The sequence below is a fragment of the Schistocerca piceifrons genome, chromosome X (genome assembly GCF_021461385.2).
Source record: "Schistocerca piceifrons isolate TAMUIC-IGC-003096 chromosome X, iqSchPice1.1, whole genome shotgun sequence".
Taxonomy (NCBI): Eukaryota; Metazoa; Arthropoda; class Insecta; order Orthoptera; family Acrididae; genus Schistocerca; species Schistocerca piceifrons.
The window spans coordinates 120,243,342-120,262,504 of NC_060149.1; the positions used below are offsets into that span (position 1 = coordinate 120,243,342).

Below are 19,163 nucleotides of genomic sequence, written 5' to 3' on the forward strand. Positions count from 1 at the left end.
CTACCAATGTCCTAGCAACCAGTTTCTTTGGCTCATTAATGGCTTGCAGCTCTATGCTGCTATGACCAGTGTTCTTTTACAAGGTATGTACATAAAATAAAGAAAAGGTAATCACTCACCTGTAGCTGACATGTGGCACATAGCAACAGAAAACAGTATTTATACTATCTTTTGAGCTCTTGGTCTTTCTCTAGTGAAAGTACACACACAATTACACACACTCATGATGAGACTCAAATGTTCATTGCATGCTGTAGGCGTTGTGCTATTCTAATACAGATGGAGGAGCCTCTGAAATGCCTTTCGAGTTTAGGGTAAAACCCAAGTAGGCTGAGGAGTGAATGGGAATTTGGATTGAGGAAGGAGACACGCTATGGTTGTTCACGCAGTTGTGCAAAGCAACTGTGCCAGGGTGGCGTAGTGGTTAGCACATCTGCCTAGTGAGCAGGAGACCTGAGTTCGAATCCCAGCCTTGGTAAAAATTTTCATCCATCACTTCAGTCTGCACACACATACTTCACAGTGTTCACTTGGAAACTGGCCAAGCCAGACCTGCTTACACTTAAGCAGCAATTCCTGTTGGGTTTGAATCAGATTGTCACTGAGATGGCGTTACACTCTTCTCTAGACCCTGTCAATTAGGATTTTTTATGGCCAGTGTCCTTATGCTATGTTACATGGCTAGGTAACGTCACTCCTTGTAGTCAAATTGGGCGGTGTGTTGATTTACCAACAAATAAGGAAACTTAATTCACAGTGGGAACATCCAAAATACCTCCTTTCTGTCACATCTCCATCTTGACCTATTTTATTGTGCCAATTCCATATAACCTATTCACATAAAAATAACACTTCAATGTGAAAAGTCACATGATGAACTGGTATCAGTGATATGCAAACTAGAACTCTCCAAAGTATCCAATGGGGTAACTTATTTTATCTGGTGAGCTTATGTATGAATATGCAATACACTATCTAGCACAATGCACATTATTTCCTTTCACTGCAGCAACAAATGACATGTTAAGGACCCCATATTTTGATTTCACATGTCACAAAAGTTGCGGTGTTCTGGAAAAGCCATAAGAATTGCTACATTTTCAAAATTTCTCTCTCGAAGTTCTGGTTTAATAGCATTGATAAGTTTTTTTTTTTTTTTAAGTATCAGAAGAAAAATTAACTTTGTATTCTTACTACATTTTAATTAACATCTTGACGACTTAGAAAACAGCAACATTAAAACACCAGTTAACACTGCAAAATGTTTGAGATCTCTCTTTTGGTACTACATAATTCATGTTCAGGACACAAATGTGAAATTTTCTTGTAATACTGCCACAAAAAGTACAATTTTTTTTTGTACTTCAATCTATCTTTCCCACAGGTCTGCTTTCTTCAAAAAAGTGGAGGAAGACTACTCTCCAACACACACATGCAGTAGGCCATATCAATTGTCTAACTGCAAATTGGAATGCTCTTTTCTCACTCCAACTTGGTGTACATTTATGCATATAAACAATAAATTAACTATGGAAATTCCATATTTTATAAACTGTGTCACTGACCATGGCCATATTTTCAGTGTCACAACTTAAAGAGGTTAGCTAACACTGTAAACACCATTATTAATAACCTAAAGTGCAAGTTCTTTATTTAAATGAAAGAAAATGTAATAAATTTTTAATCTTGGTAAGAAGGTAGCATTACTGAATATTTCCTTCATGGCATAGCGTTCACCATTACTTTACATGCTAAGCAAATCAAATATAAAAGCAATGCTAGTTAGATGTTCTTGCACCCACTGTTCTCACAGAGCACTCTCTCCTACCTTCCCTAAAAGCTTCATCACCAATAACATACATCAGAGTTCCTTTCCTCATTAGAATGGAACTATTACAGACTGAAATGTGTGCACAACACTCACCATTGAGTTTCTCTGTGCAATGGTGTTACACTCAATGTGTTCGCATGAAGAAAGATCAGTATTTTATTTCACAACAAAAATGCAGGGATAAACTACTGTTCATTTTGGTTGCTAACATCTGCAAAGAAATTATTAACTTTAAAGATTTCTGTAATGTTTATTGTGAAAAACAGGTTGGGTAGGATTGTATTTATTTAAAGAGAATAACCAGTGTTTAGAGTACAGTACACTGCATGAAAATGAACATGAAAAGTCAAGCATCAGTTTAAATTTTTGTTCTGCATCCAAGTGCTGTTCATACAAATATGCCTCCTGCACTATGAGGAGAGGGGGGAAAAAACCTACCTTTTCTGCGAACAATGGGATTACAAAGAAACGATTTTAATGCATAGATGACAAACTAGTCCCGGGATGATGTGTGTCTTACACAACACAGGGGGTGGGGGTAAACAATTAATACGGAACTTTGTCAGGGTGAAATATCTTTTTTATATATCAGAAATATGAAACAAAATATTTCAGAAAAAATAAGAATTTGCATTTCAGTACTTTATACAATCAAGAATAACATCTTACAACATATCCACAATATAATAAAGAAATGTATTTACAAATTTCTTACCAGTGGTTACAGGAATGTAGCATGATGCATTTCATCCCTATGAAAACAGATCACGAACATAACTGTTTACACTAGCAATAAATCTATCACACTGGGAAGCTTAGGAATGGTACATGCTATATGACACAAATCACGACTGACAAAACTTCCTTGCAGTCCAAAGGTAGGAGCAAACTGTCACTGACCAGTGAACTGAAACTATTATATATAAAGATAGCACCCAAATACAAATTTTAATTTGCTAGGTAAAATAAAAATAAAGAGCTTGACAGACTTCAATGCTGCCATATATTCGTAGGGAAAAAAATAACTGCATAGGAAAATAAAGGCATTTTATTTGTGTATTCTCATATGTGAGAATAACTCTTTCAAAAGTCTTTAAACAAAAAACTGTCCTTTCAGCCATAATTCTACCTTCAACATCATCTCTCTAAACCCTTCTAACAATTTCTTCAGTAGATTTTTATCAGCTCTGCCACATGTTCATCTGGTAAGTGACAGCCCACCAATCCTCAGACTTCAAATTTCCCTAATTTTTTCCTAAGTAACCTCAGTTTTGTTACAAACTTAAGCATTAATCTACCGGAAAAAAAGATTTCAGTTCTAAAAGAATTCCAGCTTCCACTTTTCAAATCTCACACATATATATGCCCTATATTGGACAAAATACTGAAGGGTTTTTACATCTGATACATACATACATATATATATTAAAATTTTTAGCTGCATTTAATTGTGCATTCACATTTAGCAATTAATGTCAAAAACCAATGTTATACTTTTACTGATCAGTTTTGTCATTTGGGAAGGGGGAAAAGTATTGTTTCTTTTGATAAATTAAACTTAATGGACACAGATGAACACCAGTCTGTAATGTTTTAAATAAGATCCAGTTAGTAACACAATCCAGAAAGATTTAACTGCAATGTCCTGTTGCTGCAGGTACTGTGACACAGTTCATATTTGAAGCACTGGCACTGTTCTCAGTCGTTTGTTGTGCATGTTTATCATCCTCCTCCATTTCTACTGCTTCATCATGCTCACAGTAATCATCTTCTTCAACCTCTTCCTCTTGCTCCATCAGCTTCCGAGCAAGCTTTACAGCATAATACTCATTGTAGTGAGCTTTTCGTTTGCTTTCAAATGCCACACGCTTGGCTGTAATGCAAGAAAATAATATATTAACTTTGTGAATACCATAGTGAACTGAAATTCATAAAACAATAACTGAATGATTGTCCACAATAACATATGAGTTCTTAGCGATGATAAAATATTCGTACACATGATGTGATATCCAAAAGCTCTATTTATGCTCCACTGTACAACAATCTAAAATATGAAACTGGTATATGAATGCATCAATAGAATTACAAAACCCACAATTTCAGTGTGCTGGCAGATCGTAAAACATATTCTGAACTATTTAACATAATGATACCGGTTGATAAAAAGATCCTTCTAAAAAAATTATGAAGGGTTCAGGAACTAGCACTCTCGTGAAACAACAGCTCATTTTTTTTCCTCTGCAGAATATCTTGCAAATAAACTTGGGTGAATCATCAAATTCTGCAAGTACGGATAATAGCAGCTCTAATGTTCTCAATACAAATAAACAATTTATCGGATAGGGTCACTAGCAATCTCATATTGTCCACCGAGGATGCTATTGTCTGCAGAAAAGTATCAGTCACTGAATGATACGGAGATGCAGTGACTATGGCATTTCCAATTGATGTACTTACAGGCAGTTCTCTTTAAATGTGGGTAAATACATAATAATGCTCATAAATAAAGGAATACAAAAGGTTCCAAGAAGTTCGCCACTAATTCTATTACTGAATATTGCCATAATATTTAAATAAATGGGAAACTACATGAAATAGAAAGAAGAATAATTAGTATTTAACATTATGTTGGGAACTAAGTCATCAGAGATAGAGCACAAATGCAAATTTTGGCTAAGATGGAAAAGAATTTGGTTGTTACTCTCAAAGGAACCATCCATGTATGTAAAGTTATTGAAGACTATGGAAAACTTAAATCACAATGGCTGGATGGTAGTTGAACTGCTGTTCTTTGTAATGTGAGTACCATCTGTTCACCATTACACATTCTTGCTCAAAACCACGAAACAGAATGAATTCACGAAACCTGTACCACGGAAGACCAATGGAAGACTTCGATTTCATGGTGGGATTCCCAAAGCGTGTAGCACCTCTAACAGAAAAAATAATAATAATAAAGCTCAGTCCTTATCAAGTAGGTCTGGTAGGATGCATCAGAGGAATTCAGACACACTGTCAAGATTTTAACAAATCAGTATAGCTCACACACAAGTCTGAGATGCTTGGTGAAATAAAATAGGAGCAGTCTGAAGATGTGAAATAAAATATGAATAGTTTAAAGCCAGGCAAAATTCTTTTAAACCCACATTGAATGAATTTAGATGAACAATATTTGACGTATACTGTACATCAATTCTGCTGTCTTTGACATATCTTGCATAGAGTGATATACAGTTACTTCTACACCATAAGCTAGTAGAATAGGATAGACAATGCCTATTATTAGTTAAGATTACACTTGGTCATTCACAGCACACTGGCTTGTGAGTATACATGTAAGAGATAAGAGCAACTGTTGGCTTCTTCCTGGTTGCACACTGAAAATATTTATCATGTTTGTACTAAGAGGGTACCAATAAAGTTATTTTCATATTTCAGTGCCTTTGTAAGCCATCCGTTCTGACATATGCTTTTAGAGGCACTTCAGGTATTTTTATGTAGATGTGAAATGAACAGTGTAAAATCTAATTAAATATTAATGAATCACATCATCATCATCATCATCATCATCATCATCAACTCTGGCAACAGAATTCAACATATCAATTGGCAATTAAAAATTATGCCATACTCAACAATCTCACCATTGACGGTAACTAATATTTAACTCTAAATGTGTTTTTGCACCTACAAATCACACACAAAAACTCTAACAAAAGCACAAAATTTACATGCCTTGAGTATCTTAGTAGATGGAAAAAATGCTTCTACATAACTATTTTATCTGTCCCAGTAAAAAAATAATATTAAAATGGTATATCTAAACTTTCTTCTACCACTGAATTTTTTATTATTGCTAATTCACAGCCAAACACCTCTTCTGTATGGTAAGTTGGTTTCTTAATCCAGTCTACTGTTCTCATTTGGCCAACGATTTCCCACCACCATTTTAAATATAAACTTCATAGAGGTTGAAGTTGTTTTCAGGTGGAAGGTACGTACACTCTGTGAAGAAATATCAATAACGTACAGAACAAGTGCTATTAGTTTTTCAAATAGGTGAATAATACAGCATTTGATCGGACTTATCAATGTTGGGTATGTCACTGACTGTATTGGGTTTCAAAGATTTTTGTGATTTTTTATAATGAACTATCATTTCAGTACGAAACATCTTATAAAGAGTGGAAACATCCCTTTGGCTTCCTATTCTGAAACAGCAATGTTATTTATTTCCAATGGTGTCACAGACTTCTTCAGTTTAAAAGAAACTAACATTTTTGAGTTATCCTTCCTGATATGTAATGACCCAAACATTTTATAAGTCTATGACAGGTTTGTTAAAATTCTTAAATATCACACACCCTTGGTTCCTGGGAGTTTTAAAAGAAAAATCAAATACATTACTGATCTCTGCCTTTTCCTCTGACTTGCCACAGCAGAGTTTCATTTCACAAGCCAAATTAGCTTCATACAGTTCATAAAGTTTCAAACCATATTTGTTTTTATATACTGACTGGGAAATAGGCACCTGCATCACAAAGTCACCGATTTACCACAAAAGAGTACTGCCCTGAAAATGATTACTACTATCAGGGATACTGAAATGGTCTAAAGCTAGTGTATTTTGGGGTGGGAGTCATTAATTCTGCACTGAGTTGTCAGAGACATTGATAACAGTTTAACTCTTTTCTATTTAGAACCTGATAATGAAAATTTTTACAGCATTAAGGTTATACTGATGCAATAAATCAAGGGCCTATGTACAGCAAAACTTCAGAAACAACTATTTTATAAATGTGTGTATTCCTCCAGTCAGAGGGCTGCCCTATTATTTTGATTCACATTTTTCTATGTCATGGTTTACAGAGACATTTGTTTCTTCAGTTAATGAAGCCATGAACTGTTTGGAATAGTACTGACAAAACTGTCTAACAAGAAGAGCCAGACTTTGCGAACCAGCAATTTCAATATGGTACTGCTATAAAGTGACACCTGAGGAAATGTTTAGGTAATTACAGTCCCATTAAAAATAACTAAGGTCCAAGATCTTGAGTAACAATATGTTTCAGAGCAGATGGAATCAGAGTACTCAATAACACAGAAATTTTATTTTTATTATCAGGTTCACAATCTAACAAGCTTCAAGATTTCAAATAATTAATGATTCTGATCCACTGCAGATGTACTTCAGGTGGAAATCCCTTGCTAACTGAAGCACTGACTAAATGGCATCATCAGGCTAGCATGCAGTTCTTTACTGCTTCTGTGCGCATGGGTTCGAATCACTTCATACATTTTTTTTTTTACTCCTTAGCACGAGAAATTCTGCAGATTGATAACTACCACTTACAAAAAGGAAGGAAGGAAGGAAGGAGTGGATTTAGCGTCCTGTCGACAAAAAGGTGTACACATGGACAAGGAAAAAATTTCTGGGTTTTCCCCCGGAAAAAATTTCTGGGTTTTCCCCCGAATTTTCCAGGTGAAAATGCACTTTTTCTATGTTAAGTTACAGTATGCTTTCCCTCTGAACTGTAAAAATTATCAACCTTTCCAATGGTTAAGGTTTTATACACCATCTTAGAACTTTCTGGCACTTACAAAATTTGAAAGATCTTTGATGTGCAGCAACATGTATTATGAAAGTATAAATTTGAATTCCGCCAAAACTAGCACGTCATTTCCGAAGCATTGAAATCGACATTGCAATGCGATTTTGTAAGCCAATCATAGCTCGTCACATGATCTCACCAGTCGATGATACCAGGTATTCAGAGCATAGGGCACATGATGTAGTCACCCAATAGCAACAACACTTAAGTACCATGAACACACAAATAGAAAAAGTTAATGGTTTAAATTAATACACATGGTGCTGCTACAAGAAAAGCTAACAAAATTCTTTTAAGTGGCTGGTCCTCACAGTGTTACGTTTTAAATGAGAATAAAATGCCCTGCGATTTAAGAGTCATCGAACATTCTCACCCATAGCATCCACTTGCAATGTTTTCCTGCTACCTGTTACAAACAGCAGTTGCTAGAGAGCGCCAGAAAATAGGCATTACTGTGTGTACACATCCACGATGACGTAGGAAGCCCATATGCTCGTATGTGTAATCTTAACAAAAGGATACTCCAAGAGCATCGGAAATTTGTAAACCATAGGAAAATGCATAATTTGACTTAAAGTGCACATTCTTATGTCCAGATTCACAATGAAGCACACTCCAACCTGATATTAAGCTTTCAGTGTGGTTTTCGGGATGTAAATTTTCTTGGAATACCACCACTGCTATTATGCCATAATAAAGAACAAAACATGAAATAATATCTCTCATGTTTTGTTCTTCATTATGGTATAATGCCATATGTGCCAGAAGATGAAAACATGCACTTGAAACTTAGTGAACAGTTGAAAGTAGCAGGGAATACAGAATGAAACACTGTTTCACATAAATTGAATGCATCAGCAGAAAGGATTAATAAAAGCCAAATTTCTTTAGCAAACCGACAAAAATAACTTCATTGTCCTGCAAGGGGATTAATGCTCAATTGCCAAAAATGTGGAAATAAGAAAACTGAAATTAATAACATATTTTAGCCTTTTGTAATTATGTGAATGTATTTTAATTCACTTGACAGTTCCCTGCTACAGATATCTGTTTTGTGTTCATTTGACATGAGCTGTAAATTAAGAGGGAACAGTAAAATCACTGAACGTAAACACAGGCCACGTGGAGACTACCCCTCCCATCTAAAACTCTTACTGCTCTGCGCATGTGCGAATCTGCCAGCTTTGGTATGACAAAAATTTTTCCTGGTAGCATATGGCTGCTTGTTGTTACTGCCAATATAGCTAACAGCCACACTTTAAGTAGCCAGAAGCGGGAGAAGTTACCGCTCATAGGAGACTCAATTGCACCTCAGTCTGCTGGCAATTGCTCAAACTAACCTAATGTAAACAGTTGTGGCGTCACGCTCATCAGAAAGAGTTTGTTGTTATGAAGTGCTGCATAGTCTTCGTCCTAGAACCTTTGACACACTTTGTTGTTGGCAGACGCTTGTGTGTGCGCTGTGTTTTGTTGCTGTAAATGGCGCATTTCCTTTGCAACTTTTATTTTGTTTGTTTTCTCTCTCGTTTATATATTATTGCTGCAGTATTACTCTGCAGTAACTGGATACAGTAATATTCTTTGTTAGCGCCAGTTCTTACTAGTAAAAATTACGAAAAATTAACTGAAAACTGAAACAATGAAAAATTCCCAGAATTCTTAAATATTCCCAGTTTTATCCCAGATGAAAAACTCCCGGGTTTCTCCCTTATTTCCCAGTTGTTCCGTGGCGTATACACCCTGAACAATGACATTAGAGAGCATGAGCTCTGATTGTTTCATGGATGGGACAGAAATTGGCTGTGCCCTTCCAAAGGAACCACCCCAATATTTGCCTGGAGCACTTTATAGGGAAATAGCAGAAACTGAATGGGCAAATTGATATAGTTACCTATAATTCCATATTTCTGGACAACCCAAAGTCAGCAGGTTTATAGAACCAGAGTCATTCTGACAGAAGTGTACATCCCTCTGCCAATCATGTGACTTTCTTCTCTCATCAAGTTAAGAACTTCGGAAATTATGAAACTGCTGCACACTTCTTGAAACATTTACAGAACTGCATAACCAAGCATAAGGGTGCAAACTTTATGCACAGTTAGCGGTCTGTTCCAGGAGTTCACACAAAGTTGACATGTCATCAACTGTGTTTGGTGTAGAGGATTTCTCTGTTTTCCCTCCAATAGTCAGTACCATTTGATGCACTGAGAAGGCTTGCCCTGACACGGGATCTAAGATAATGAGAGAGAGGGTTGGGTTGTTTGGGGGAAGAGACAAACTGCGAGGTCATCAGTCTCATCGAATAAGGGAAGGACGGGGAAGGAAGCAGGCCGTGCCCTTTCAAAGGAACCATTCCGGCATTTTCCTGGAGCGATTTAGGGATATCACGGAAAACCTAAAGCAGGATGGCCGGACGCAGGATTGAACTGTCGTCCTCCCAAATGAGAGAAAGACAGAGAGAGAGAGAGAGAGAGAGAGAGAGAGAGAGAGAGAGAGAGAGAGAGAGAGAGGTGGGGGAGGGGGGGGGTGATGAGAGATTACCAATAAGTATGTCATGCTTTATTGCTCCCATCTTGATATTCCCTAAAACACGATAATATATTTTGTGAGAAATCCAGAAATCCACTCAAAATCCAGTCTGCAATGGGGATCAACAAACATTATCAATGTTCATATGGATATACACTGATTTTTTTCCTTGTTCAGAAGTTTTTTTTTAATGATAAACATAGATTTCACAACTACTTTCATTCCCCTGCCAAGAAGTTAATAGTAATGCATAAAAAGTGATTCACAATCCATGGGCATGGAAGCTGACATGCGAATGCAAGGCTTCCACTACTTCGCAACAGCCCCAATTAGCAAATGTATCTGCAACAGATCAAAATTACTACCATTCAACAATCACTGACACTAAGAGGTTGTGGACCTGATACATATAACTAGAATTTTCTTATTTATGAGCGATCTAATCATTTCATTGAGGTCAAAATGGATCCTATAGCAATTTTTGACCCCTGTTACGTTTCATAAACAGAAGAACAGCAACCTAAAGCCTTTCACAGGAGTTTCTTTCAAGTAATCCCATACAGTATGCTGAAGCCAATCAAAATTGGTGATACTTGGTCTGGCCTCTCATTGTAAGGCACATTTCAATCCCATCTTTCAGATTTTAAATAAAAAAATAAAAACAAAACAAAACAACAGATTATCTGGAGAAATTTTATTCCATACATCAATGTCACTTGTAATGTCTGCCAATGGACCAATCAATTCTTCTCCACTACATCCACCACTGGTTGTACCTGAATCTGGAATTTTATGTCTACTTCAAGTGGACTGGGAATACATCAACCAAAAAATCCTATGCTTTAATGACCTCAACTTCCTACTCCAACTAGCAGAAACTGCAGGTTATATCTTCCCACCAAAAAACATTTTCAAAATTTTGATTGTTGAACTGTATCTCTTAAGATAACCAATCCAAACTGTGCAAATCATTTAGTAAATCTTGTACAAACAATTTCTCATTTTGGTCTTTGATCTAAATTACCCTGCACTAAGTTGACACAAGCAAATTAATTCTGGGCTAATGTTTGCGAAAACCACACTCAAAACTGGAGTACCATTCTTACTATGTATTACTGAAACATTTTATCTACTCAAAGACAAAATTATCAGCTATCCACAGTGTCAATAACAGTAGCACTACTTGGGACCTGAAAACTGGAGCATCTTCTTTTGGCAAAATTCACACTTAAAATTTTTTGTCTGTAAATGATGAGACATCCAAACTTAAAAGGTTGCCATGCTACATGCCTGAAGTTTTTGACTGGAATATTTGGTTTTGCCAAAACTTCAACAATTTTTTTCTGAAATTATCATTGCTTGTTTTCTTCTTTTGGCTCTATTTATGCTTTGAACAAATGATAGTTTCTGTTGAGAACCAGCAGTCTTTTCCCACTGGTGAACATAATCTTTGCTGATTTAAGGTGTTCCTCCACATTTTTCTTTTCCCACCCACTTCAATGATTACAAACTTTGCAGAATATTGATTTTAATCTTTCATTGGCATTAATAGCGGGAGACCCACAACTGACATCGCTACAGGAAGAATTGATAAGGTATTTAGCATAGAAGTAGAATCGAAAGTAACTATTCATAAGTTAGGGGAAGATTTTGACACTGTTGAAATATGTTGACAGGTTTTGTTTTCCCATCACTGTATTAGATCCTATAAACTGGCTGCCAGCCCCAAGTGTAAATAAACTAGCATTAGGACCACCAGAGGGGCAGTGGGGGGAAAGAAGCTGTGCCTCCCTCCTGCAGGGCAGCCACCTTACACACATATTGTGTGTTACTGCAATAGCCGAACTTCCGAAAGGTCATAGGGCTCACCGACCCCTTCTGGTGTGATGAAGATTGTAATCTAAGTCCATGATAGAACCATTTCAAAATAAGAAAACAACCACCAATGTACAATACTCAGCTATCAGTAACTGCTACTACACTATTGCTTGTTGAGGTCAGCAGTGTTGAACTTTGTAGTTCAGACCCAACCTCTACTGGTATTTGATGCAACCACAGTTCAAAACATCCAGAACCCAAGAGTGTCCAGACTGTACCAACTTTCAAATTTTAGCTAGCAGGCGAACTATACATTTCTTTGTTCCAAGACATTAAGTCTGCAGCTTAGTCCTGTATTGCCCTATGCAGTGTGCGTTTTATAGCACCATCTGAACCACAGACAATTGGATTGACACAGAGTACTGAGCACACAAATACGTCGCCGCATTCATGCAGCTTTTTATTTTACAAGTATGTTATTAAGCACATTTTCTTGCCTAATTTGTTAAGATGATGTGCAAATACCAGTGACTGAAAATTGCTCAATATCACTGATATTGGTAAATATCAGCGATATGGCAGAAATCATCATTTCGAGCAAAAAGTCTAGTAAACACGGGTCTAAAATGCATGAAGAGCTATGAGCACTTTTTTAGAAGAAGAGGTAGAGCCCATGTTTACTAGACTGTTTTGCTTCGGATCATTCCTGACATTCCTGAATATTAACCATCCTCCTGGGACACCATGTTTATGCAGAAAATAAACATTTCACACACTGACAAAAATAGTTCATCTGGATATAATTCACAATCAAATAGCATTTATTAGGTACGAGGGCATGTTAGAAAGTAATGCCTCCGAGTTTTTTTATTCACTTTTCAATATCGGCTGAGGTATTACAAGGCATGCATATTACTCTGTTGACTTTCCTGCTTCACTGACAAGTAGCAATCCTCTGACGCAAGAGGACTCTGAATTTAAGTGGGTAACAAGGTGGTATGTAACTATGTCACTGCATGACAACAACCACCCCCCCCCCCAAAAAAAAAAAAAAAAATCAGAAAATTGAAAACACAAATTCAAAGAGTGTGTCCTACACATGGAGTACCCTCTCCTTCGGCACAACACTGCCAGACCACACATGAGTGCCACGACAACTGCAACAATCTGGTGCCTTGGGTTCACTTTCATCGATCACCCTCCACATACAGTCCTGACTTGGCCCAATTCAATTTTCATCTGTTTCCAAAACTTAAAGAACACCTTCGAGGACCTCTCTTTGACAGTGATGAAGCAGTGCAAGAAAAGGTAAGGTTGTGGCTTCATTAGTGAAGTCAGCCACTCTACACTGATGGTATCAGTAATCCGGTATTTCTTTGTGCCAAATGTGTTCGTCGCCCTGGCAACTATTTTGATAAAGGTGTAGAATATTAAGAAAGTTTTTTTTTTAAATTTAAAAGCCTAAAGAGTTCTCAAATTAAAAAATTCGGAGGCCCTACTTTTCAGCACACCCTAGTAATTTCACATTTTTGCATTCTGGGGCAGAATTTGAATCTGTATTTGTATTTGTACCAAATGTTAATTTCTTCAGGTACCTAGTCATCATATAATCACAGGATATGTTGACCGCAACCTGATTCATCATTTTTTCTTCTGCCTAGGAGACTAGAGTGAAATTTAATCTGCAAACCACAATAATGATGAAATGCCACTAAAAACCTAGAAGAATTTGAACTACACACTGAAAACAATCTTTGCAAATTATTAACAAATTTATACACTTTTCTGAGTGAACTGATCATTAATGTTCACGGAACTATCTGATGCAATGCCTTAAATTGAAGATAAATATAATATTAAGAAACCAATTACACAAAAAATCCTGTCAATTTACCCTGGGCACAGTCAAATATATCTGTTTATACCATCACGGATATACTTATTTGAGCAAATGCACTAGAATTACTGTACTGCTGAATATGTATTTCCGCCTTGTTTCATGCACACTACCAGCAGGCAAACTACTGACAGTGGAACACACAAAATACAATTACTACAAAAACACAATGTGTCCATTTTGAATTCTTGTAGTATCGAAAAGTGCTTTGTCAAGTATTACCTTTCATTTCATCAGTTTCATCTTCACTATCTTCTTCGCTTTCTGAATCTTCTTCAATGCTTTTTGGTGGCTTTGTTGCCTCAAGTCGAATTCTGTGGAAATAAGATCAAAATTAAAGAATGTACACATACGCTCAATTACTGAGAATATGCAACATTACACTATGAAGGTAAATGGCAGAAAGTACAAGAAACAGAGCATAGTGAAGTTAGTGGTAGTGGCAATCTGCGTTTATCATCAGTGATGCCACCAATGACATTTTATTTACTAATTTTGATGTAAAAGTTCAGGTGACTGACTGGTCTGTAGTGTAAACCAAGGTCTAAATTAGGTTGAAATGTGATTGTTTTGTTGTGATGAAATGCCACTACATACTGAGCCAACAAATTTATCGTGGCACTTTATACATAATACATTCAGTATTTATATTAATGTCCCTACTTTGGGCTCAAATTCAAGTTTTTAGTGCTTTTGACAGCATTAAGAACAAGAAAATGCCCACCCAAAAGTCCTGTATTCCCATGAGGGTCCAATTACTTTCATGGTTAAAATACACATTATTGTACGAAATATATACAATATATATACTTTTTAATGGTGCTTGAAGCAGACATAAGCCCTGTGACTGATTATTTAGAAATACTTTTCAAAAAGAAAGAGAGAGAGAGAGAGAGAGAGAGAGAGAGAGAGAGAGAGAGAGAGAAGAACTTCTACACTGCAACACACTAAATCTGTTTTATCACACAGGCTGTATGGCAATGAATCAAAACGGCCGAAAGAAGATAGATAAGAGTGGAAAATTAGATGAAAGGCTGGTAGGTGAAGGAGGGTGTAAGAGGACAATGAATTATCTAAACGAAAATAAAATGGCAAATAAATGATAGTAACAAACTGAAGAGAAAAACTGAATGGTCAAAAACAACCATTCTTGGTAATGCGAATGTCAATAAGACTTAAGAGAAGAAATGAAAATTTAGAATACCTATGAAAGACTCACAAGCTGTTGAAAAGTGTTAGTCTTTGAGAAAGTATAGAATTTTCTGTTGATGAAATTACAGGTTATATCGTGAACAATGTTTGTAAACTTTTGTCAACTAATGTTTGGCTATGCCCATCCTTTTGGGGTGTAAAGCTTTAATTCATACCACTGTTATAAGATCAACCAGAGTTATACACAAAAAAAATTCCCCGGGTTTCCCGGTTAAAAATACACTTTTTCATGATATGTGACAGTATACTTTCCCTTGGAGCTGTAAAAATATCAACCCTTTGAATGATAAATGTTTTATACACCAGTGTGGAACTTCTGAGAACAAAAAAACTCGGCAAGAATAAAAGTTTTGGAAAGCTTTGATGTGTAGCAACATTTACACTGCATATTTTTATATTATGATACACTGCATATTTTTGTATTTGTATTACGATAGTACAGGTTCAAAACATCACGTTAGTTTTTGAAGCATTGAAATCAAGACAAACTCACTTTTGTAAGCCAGTCATAGCTCCTGTCACGTGACCTTGCCAGCCAATGACAGCAGATATTTAGAGCATAGGACACATGACAGTCAGCCAATAGCAACATCACTGTTAAGTAGAGTGAACACACAAATACAAAAAGCTGATAATTTAAATTAATACACATAGTGCAGCTACAAGGAAAGTTAACCTTTCACATACAATATTGGTCTTGAGGATTAACAAGCTACAAGAAAAGCTAAGCTTTCGCATATAATATCGGTCTTTTTTGCATGTGTTGCACTTTAAGATACATCACACAAATGTGCCAGTAAGGTTTTAAATAATGACAATTTCTGGTCTTCTGGGCTCAAAATTCTTCTAAGTGCCTAGTCCACAATGTTTTAAGTTTTAAATGAGAATCAAATGCTCTGCGATTTAAGAAATTCATTGCATATTCGCAAATGTAACTTAATACATCTTGCGTAAAAGGAAACTTACTTTGAAACTAATGCTTTTCAAAGCACCATTCACAATATTTTCCCGCGACCTGTTAGAAATGGCTTCGTTTCGGCAGTTGCTAGAGAGGGCCAGAAAACAGGCCTTACTGCGCATGGGCAGCTACGATGATTTAAGAAGCCCATATGTTCATACACATATAGTATTAAGAGATCTTATATGACATCATAAAAGAAAAAACCGCATCAGAATTTCGTACACCATGCTAAAAGGGATAATTTGGCTTAAAGAGCACATTCATATGTCCAGATTCACAATGAAGTAGGCCTCAACCTGATATTAAGATTTCATTGCAGTTTCCGGGACACAAATTTTCTTGAAGTACCAGTACTGTATTATCTCATGTTTGGTTCTTTATTTACATCTACATCATTACTCTGCAATTCACACTTAAGTGCCTGGCAGACGGTTCATTGAACCATTTCATTTTCATACTACTACACCATTCCACTCTCAAATGGCGCGTGGGAAAAAGGAACACCTAAATCTTTCCATTTGAGCTCTGATTTCTCTTATTATGGTGATCGTTTCTCCCTACATAGGTGGGTGTCAACAAAATATTTTCCCATTCAGAAGAGAAAGTTGGTGACAAATTTCTTAAATAGATCTTGCCGCAAAGAAAACAACCTTTGTTTCACTGACTGGCAACCCAACTCGCGTATCATATCAGTGATACACTCACCCCTACTGTGCAATAATACGAAACGAGCTGCCCTTCTTTGCACTTTTTTGATGTCCTCCATCAAACATACCAGGTAAGGATCCCACACCGCGCAGCAATATTCCAGCAGACGACGGACAAGTGTAATGTAGGTTGTCTCTTTAGTGGGTTTGTCACATCTTCTAAGTGTTCTGCCAACAAAGCACAGTCATTGTTTCACCTTCCCCACAATATTATCTATGTGGTCTTTCCAATTTAAGTTGCTCATAATTGTAATTCCTAGGTATTTAGTCGAATTGACAGCCCTTAGATTTGTGCGATTTACCACATACCCAAAATTTATCAGATTTCTTTTAGTACCCATATGGATGATCTTGTGCTTTTCTTTGTTTAGTGCCAATTGCCACTTTTCACACCATACAGAAATTTTCTCTACATCATTTTGTAATTGATCATCCAATGATTTTACTAGACAGTAAATTACAGCGTCATCTGCAAACAATCTAAGGGGGCTGCCCAGATTATCACCTAGATCATTTATGTAAATCAGGAACAGCAGAGGGCCTATGACACTACCTTGGGGAATGCCAGATATCACTTCTGTTCTTGACAATTTACAGTCAATCACTACGAACTGTGACCTCTCTGAGAGGAAATCACGAATCCAGCCACACAACTGACACGATACTCTATATGCACACAATTTGATTAATAGTCGCTTGTGAGAAACGGTACCAAAAGCCTTCTGGAAATCTAGGAATATGGAATCGATCTGAGATCCCTTGTTGACAGCACTCACTACTTCTTGGGAATAAAGAGCTAGCTGCGTTGCACAAGAATGATATTTTCTGAATCTGTGTTGGTCATGAATCAAGAAGTTATTTTCTTCAAGGTGATTCATAATGTTAGAGTACAGTATACGCTCCAAAATCCTACTGCAAATTGAGGTCAGTGGTATGGGACTGTAATTCAATGGGTTACTCCTATTTCCTTTCTTGAATATTGGTGTGACCTGTGCTACTTTCAAGTCTTTAGGAACAGACCTTTCATCATCAAGTGAGCGGTTGTATATGATTGCATACTGCCATATGTTCCAGAAGATGAAAATGTGCACTTGAAATTCAGTGAATGGTTGAAACTAACCAATAGCATGAAAAGCCACACTTATTTAGCAAACTGACAAAAATAGCTTCATTGTTCTGCAAAGCAACTGACTGACAGAACCATGGAAATAAAATAAAACCAGAAAACTAACAACATATGTTAGCCTTCATAGTTATGTGAATGTATTTTAATTCACTTTAAGCTCTCACCCACATACACCTGTTTTGATTTCATTTGATGTGAAACATATAAACAAACACGAAACAGCAAAATCACTAAACATGAACGCTGCTTACGTGGAAACTAACCCCCTCCCCACTACAACCCAGACTGCTATGCACATGCGGCAATCTTTGGCAGCTTGGGCGAGAAAGAGAAGTTTTTCTGGATAGCATCTGGCTGTTTGTTGCTACTGCTGATACAGCTAACAGCCACACGTCAAGTAGTTGGAAGAGGGAGAAGGTACTACCCATACGCAACTCAACTGCGCACGCAAGTGAGCCTGTGGGCAACTGCTCAAACACACTTTATGTAAACAGTTGTGACATCACACTCGCTGGCAGCAGTTTATTGTTATTAAGTATTCCATAGTCTTCATCCTAAAGCCTTTGACATATTTTGCTGTTCATCACTTCTTACCAGTCAAAATTACAAAAATTTAACTCAAGTCTAAAATAATGAAAAATTTCAGGGTTTTCCCCGGATGTCCCAGAGTGTATACACCCTGTCAACCTTTGAGATTACTGTGAGAAACCAAACCTACAAATCAAGTAATTTGTCAAGTATAAATTGTTGCCAACATGTGATGTGCTATTTGCCAGTTGTTACTTCATTAGACAAAAATTTGCACCATTATTCTGTTTAAAAAAAAAATTAAGAAGTAATTGCTACAACATTCTTGCAATGTGGTACAATTACGTACAAAAGGTACAAGGTAAAGCTCTTAAGAGATTTCCTCTGAACAGCTTTACCAGCGATCGTACCCCCTCAACAAAACTGACACCTGAAGAGACTGACTGAGCTCTGAAATTACACATACATACATCCATTCACTGTCACAGTTTATGATCATGAAGACCAACATTATTTCCAGTACGGAAAATCTTATCAAAGCAAGAGTTGAACAGTTTCAACATTTTTTTTCTGATAGCCCTTATGAAACCATCTACTCAACCTATGTTAATAAACCGAAGAATATATATATATCAATGGTACAGCTATACATGAGCACAGGGAAAGAGGAGTCAGATAAGAAGATGCCGATATCACCAAAACTATTCCAAGTAATCTTACAGTAAGTTTTGAGATCCTTGAACTGGGAGAACTTAGGAGTAAGGCATAACTAACACACCTTCATTTTCCTGATGGCACTGTGTTGTTTGACACTAGAACACTAAAACTTCAACAACTAATCAGAGAACTTATTAGAGCAAGTTTGAAGCCAGGCCAGAAAATCATACAAAATTGATAACATCTCTTCCACAGAGACAAAGCAGTCATTCGTTCCCTTAG

General features: G+C 36.6%; 1 protein-coding gene and 1 non-coding gene across 2 annotated transcripts in view; one reads left to right on the plus strand and one right to left on the minus strand.

Moving 5' to 3' along the window:
• The first annotated feature begins 406 nt into the window (after positions 1 to 406).
• Positions 407 to 478, plus strand: Trnat-agu. Its single transcript has one exon. It is a non-coding gene; the product is annotated as a tRNA-Thr (tRNA).
• Positions 479 to 2,440: 1,962 nt separating this feature from the next.
• LOC124721802 (protein phosphatase inhibitor 2-like) overlaps positions 2,441 to 19,163 on the minus strand; it is a 31,040-nt gene continuing 14,317 nt past the window's right edge. The window contains exons 3-4 of the mRNA XM_047246923.1: positions 13,913 to 14,004; positions 2,441 to 3,704 (exon numbers count right to left, since the gene is read on the minus strand). Of these exons, the coding sequence (XP_047102879.1) occupies positions 3,463 to 3,704; positions 13,913 to 14,004 (334 nt within the window). The 3' untranslated portion in view covers positions 2,441 to 3,462. The remainder of the gene's footprint in view (positions 3,705 to 13,912; positions 14,005 to 19,163) is intronic.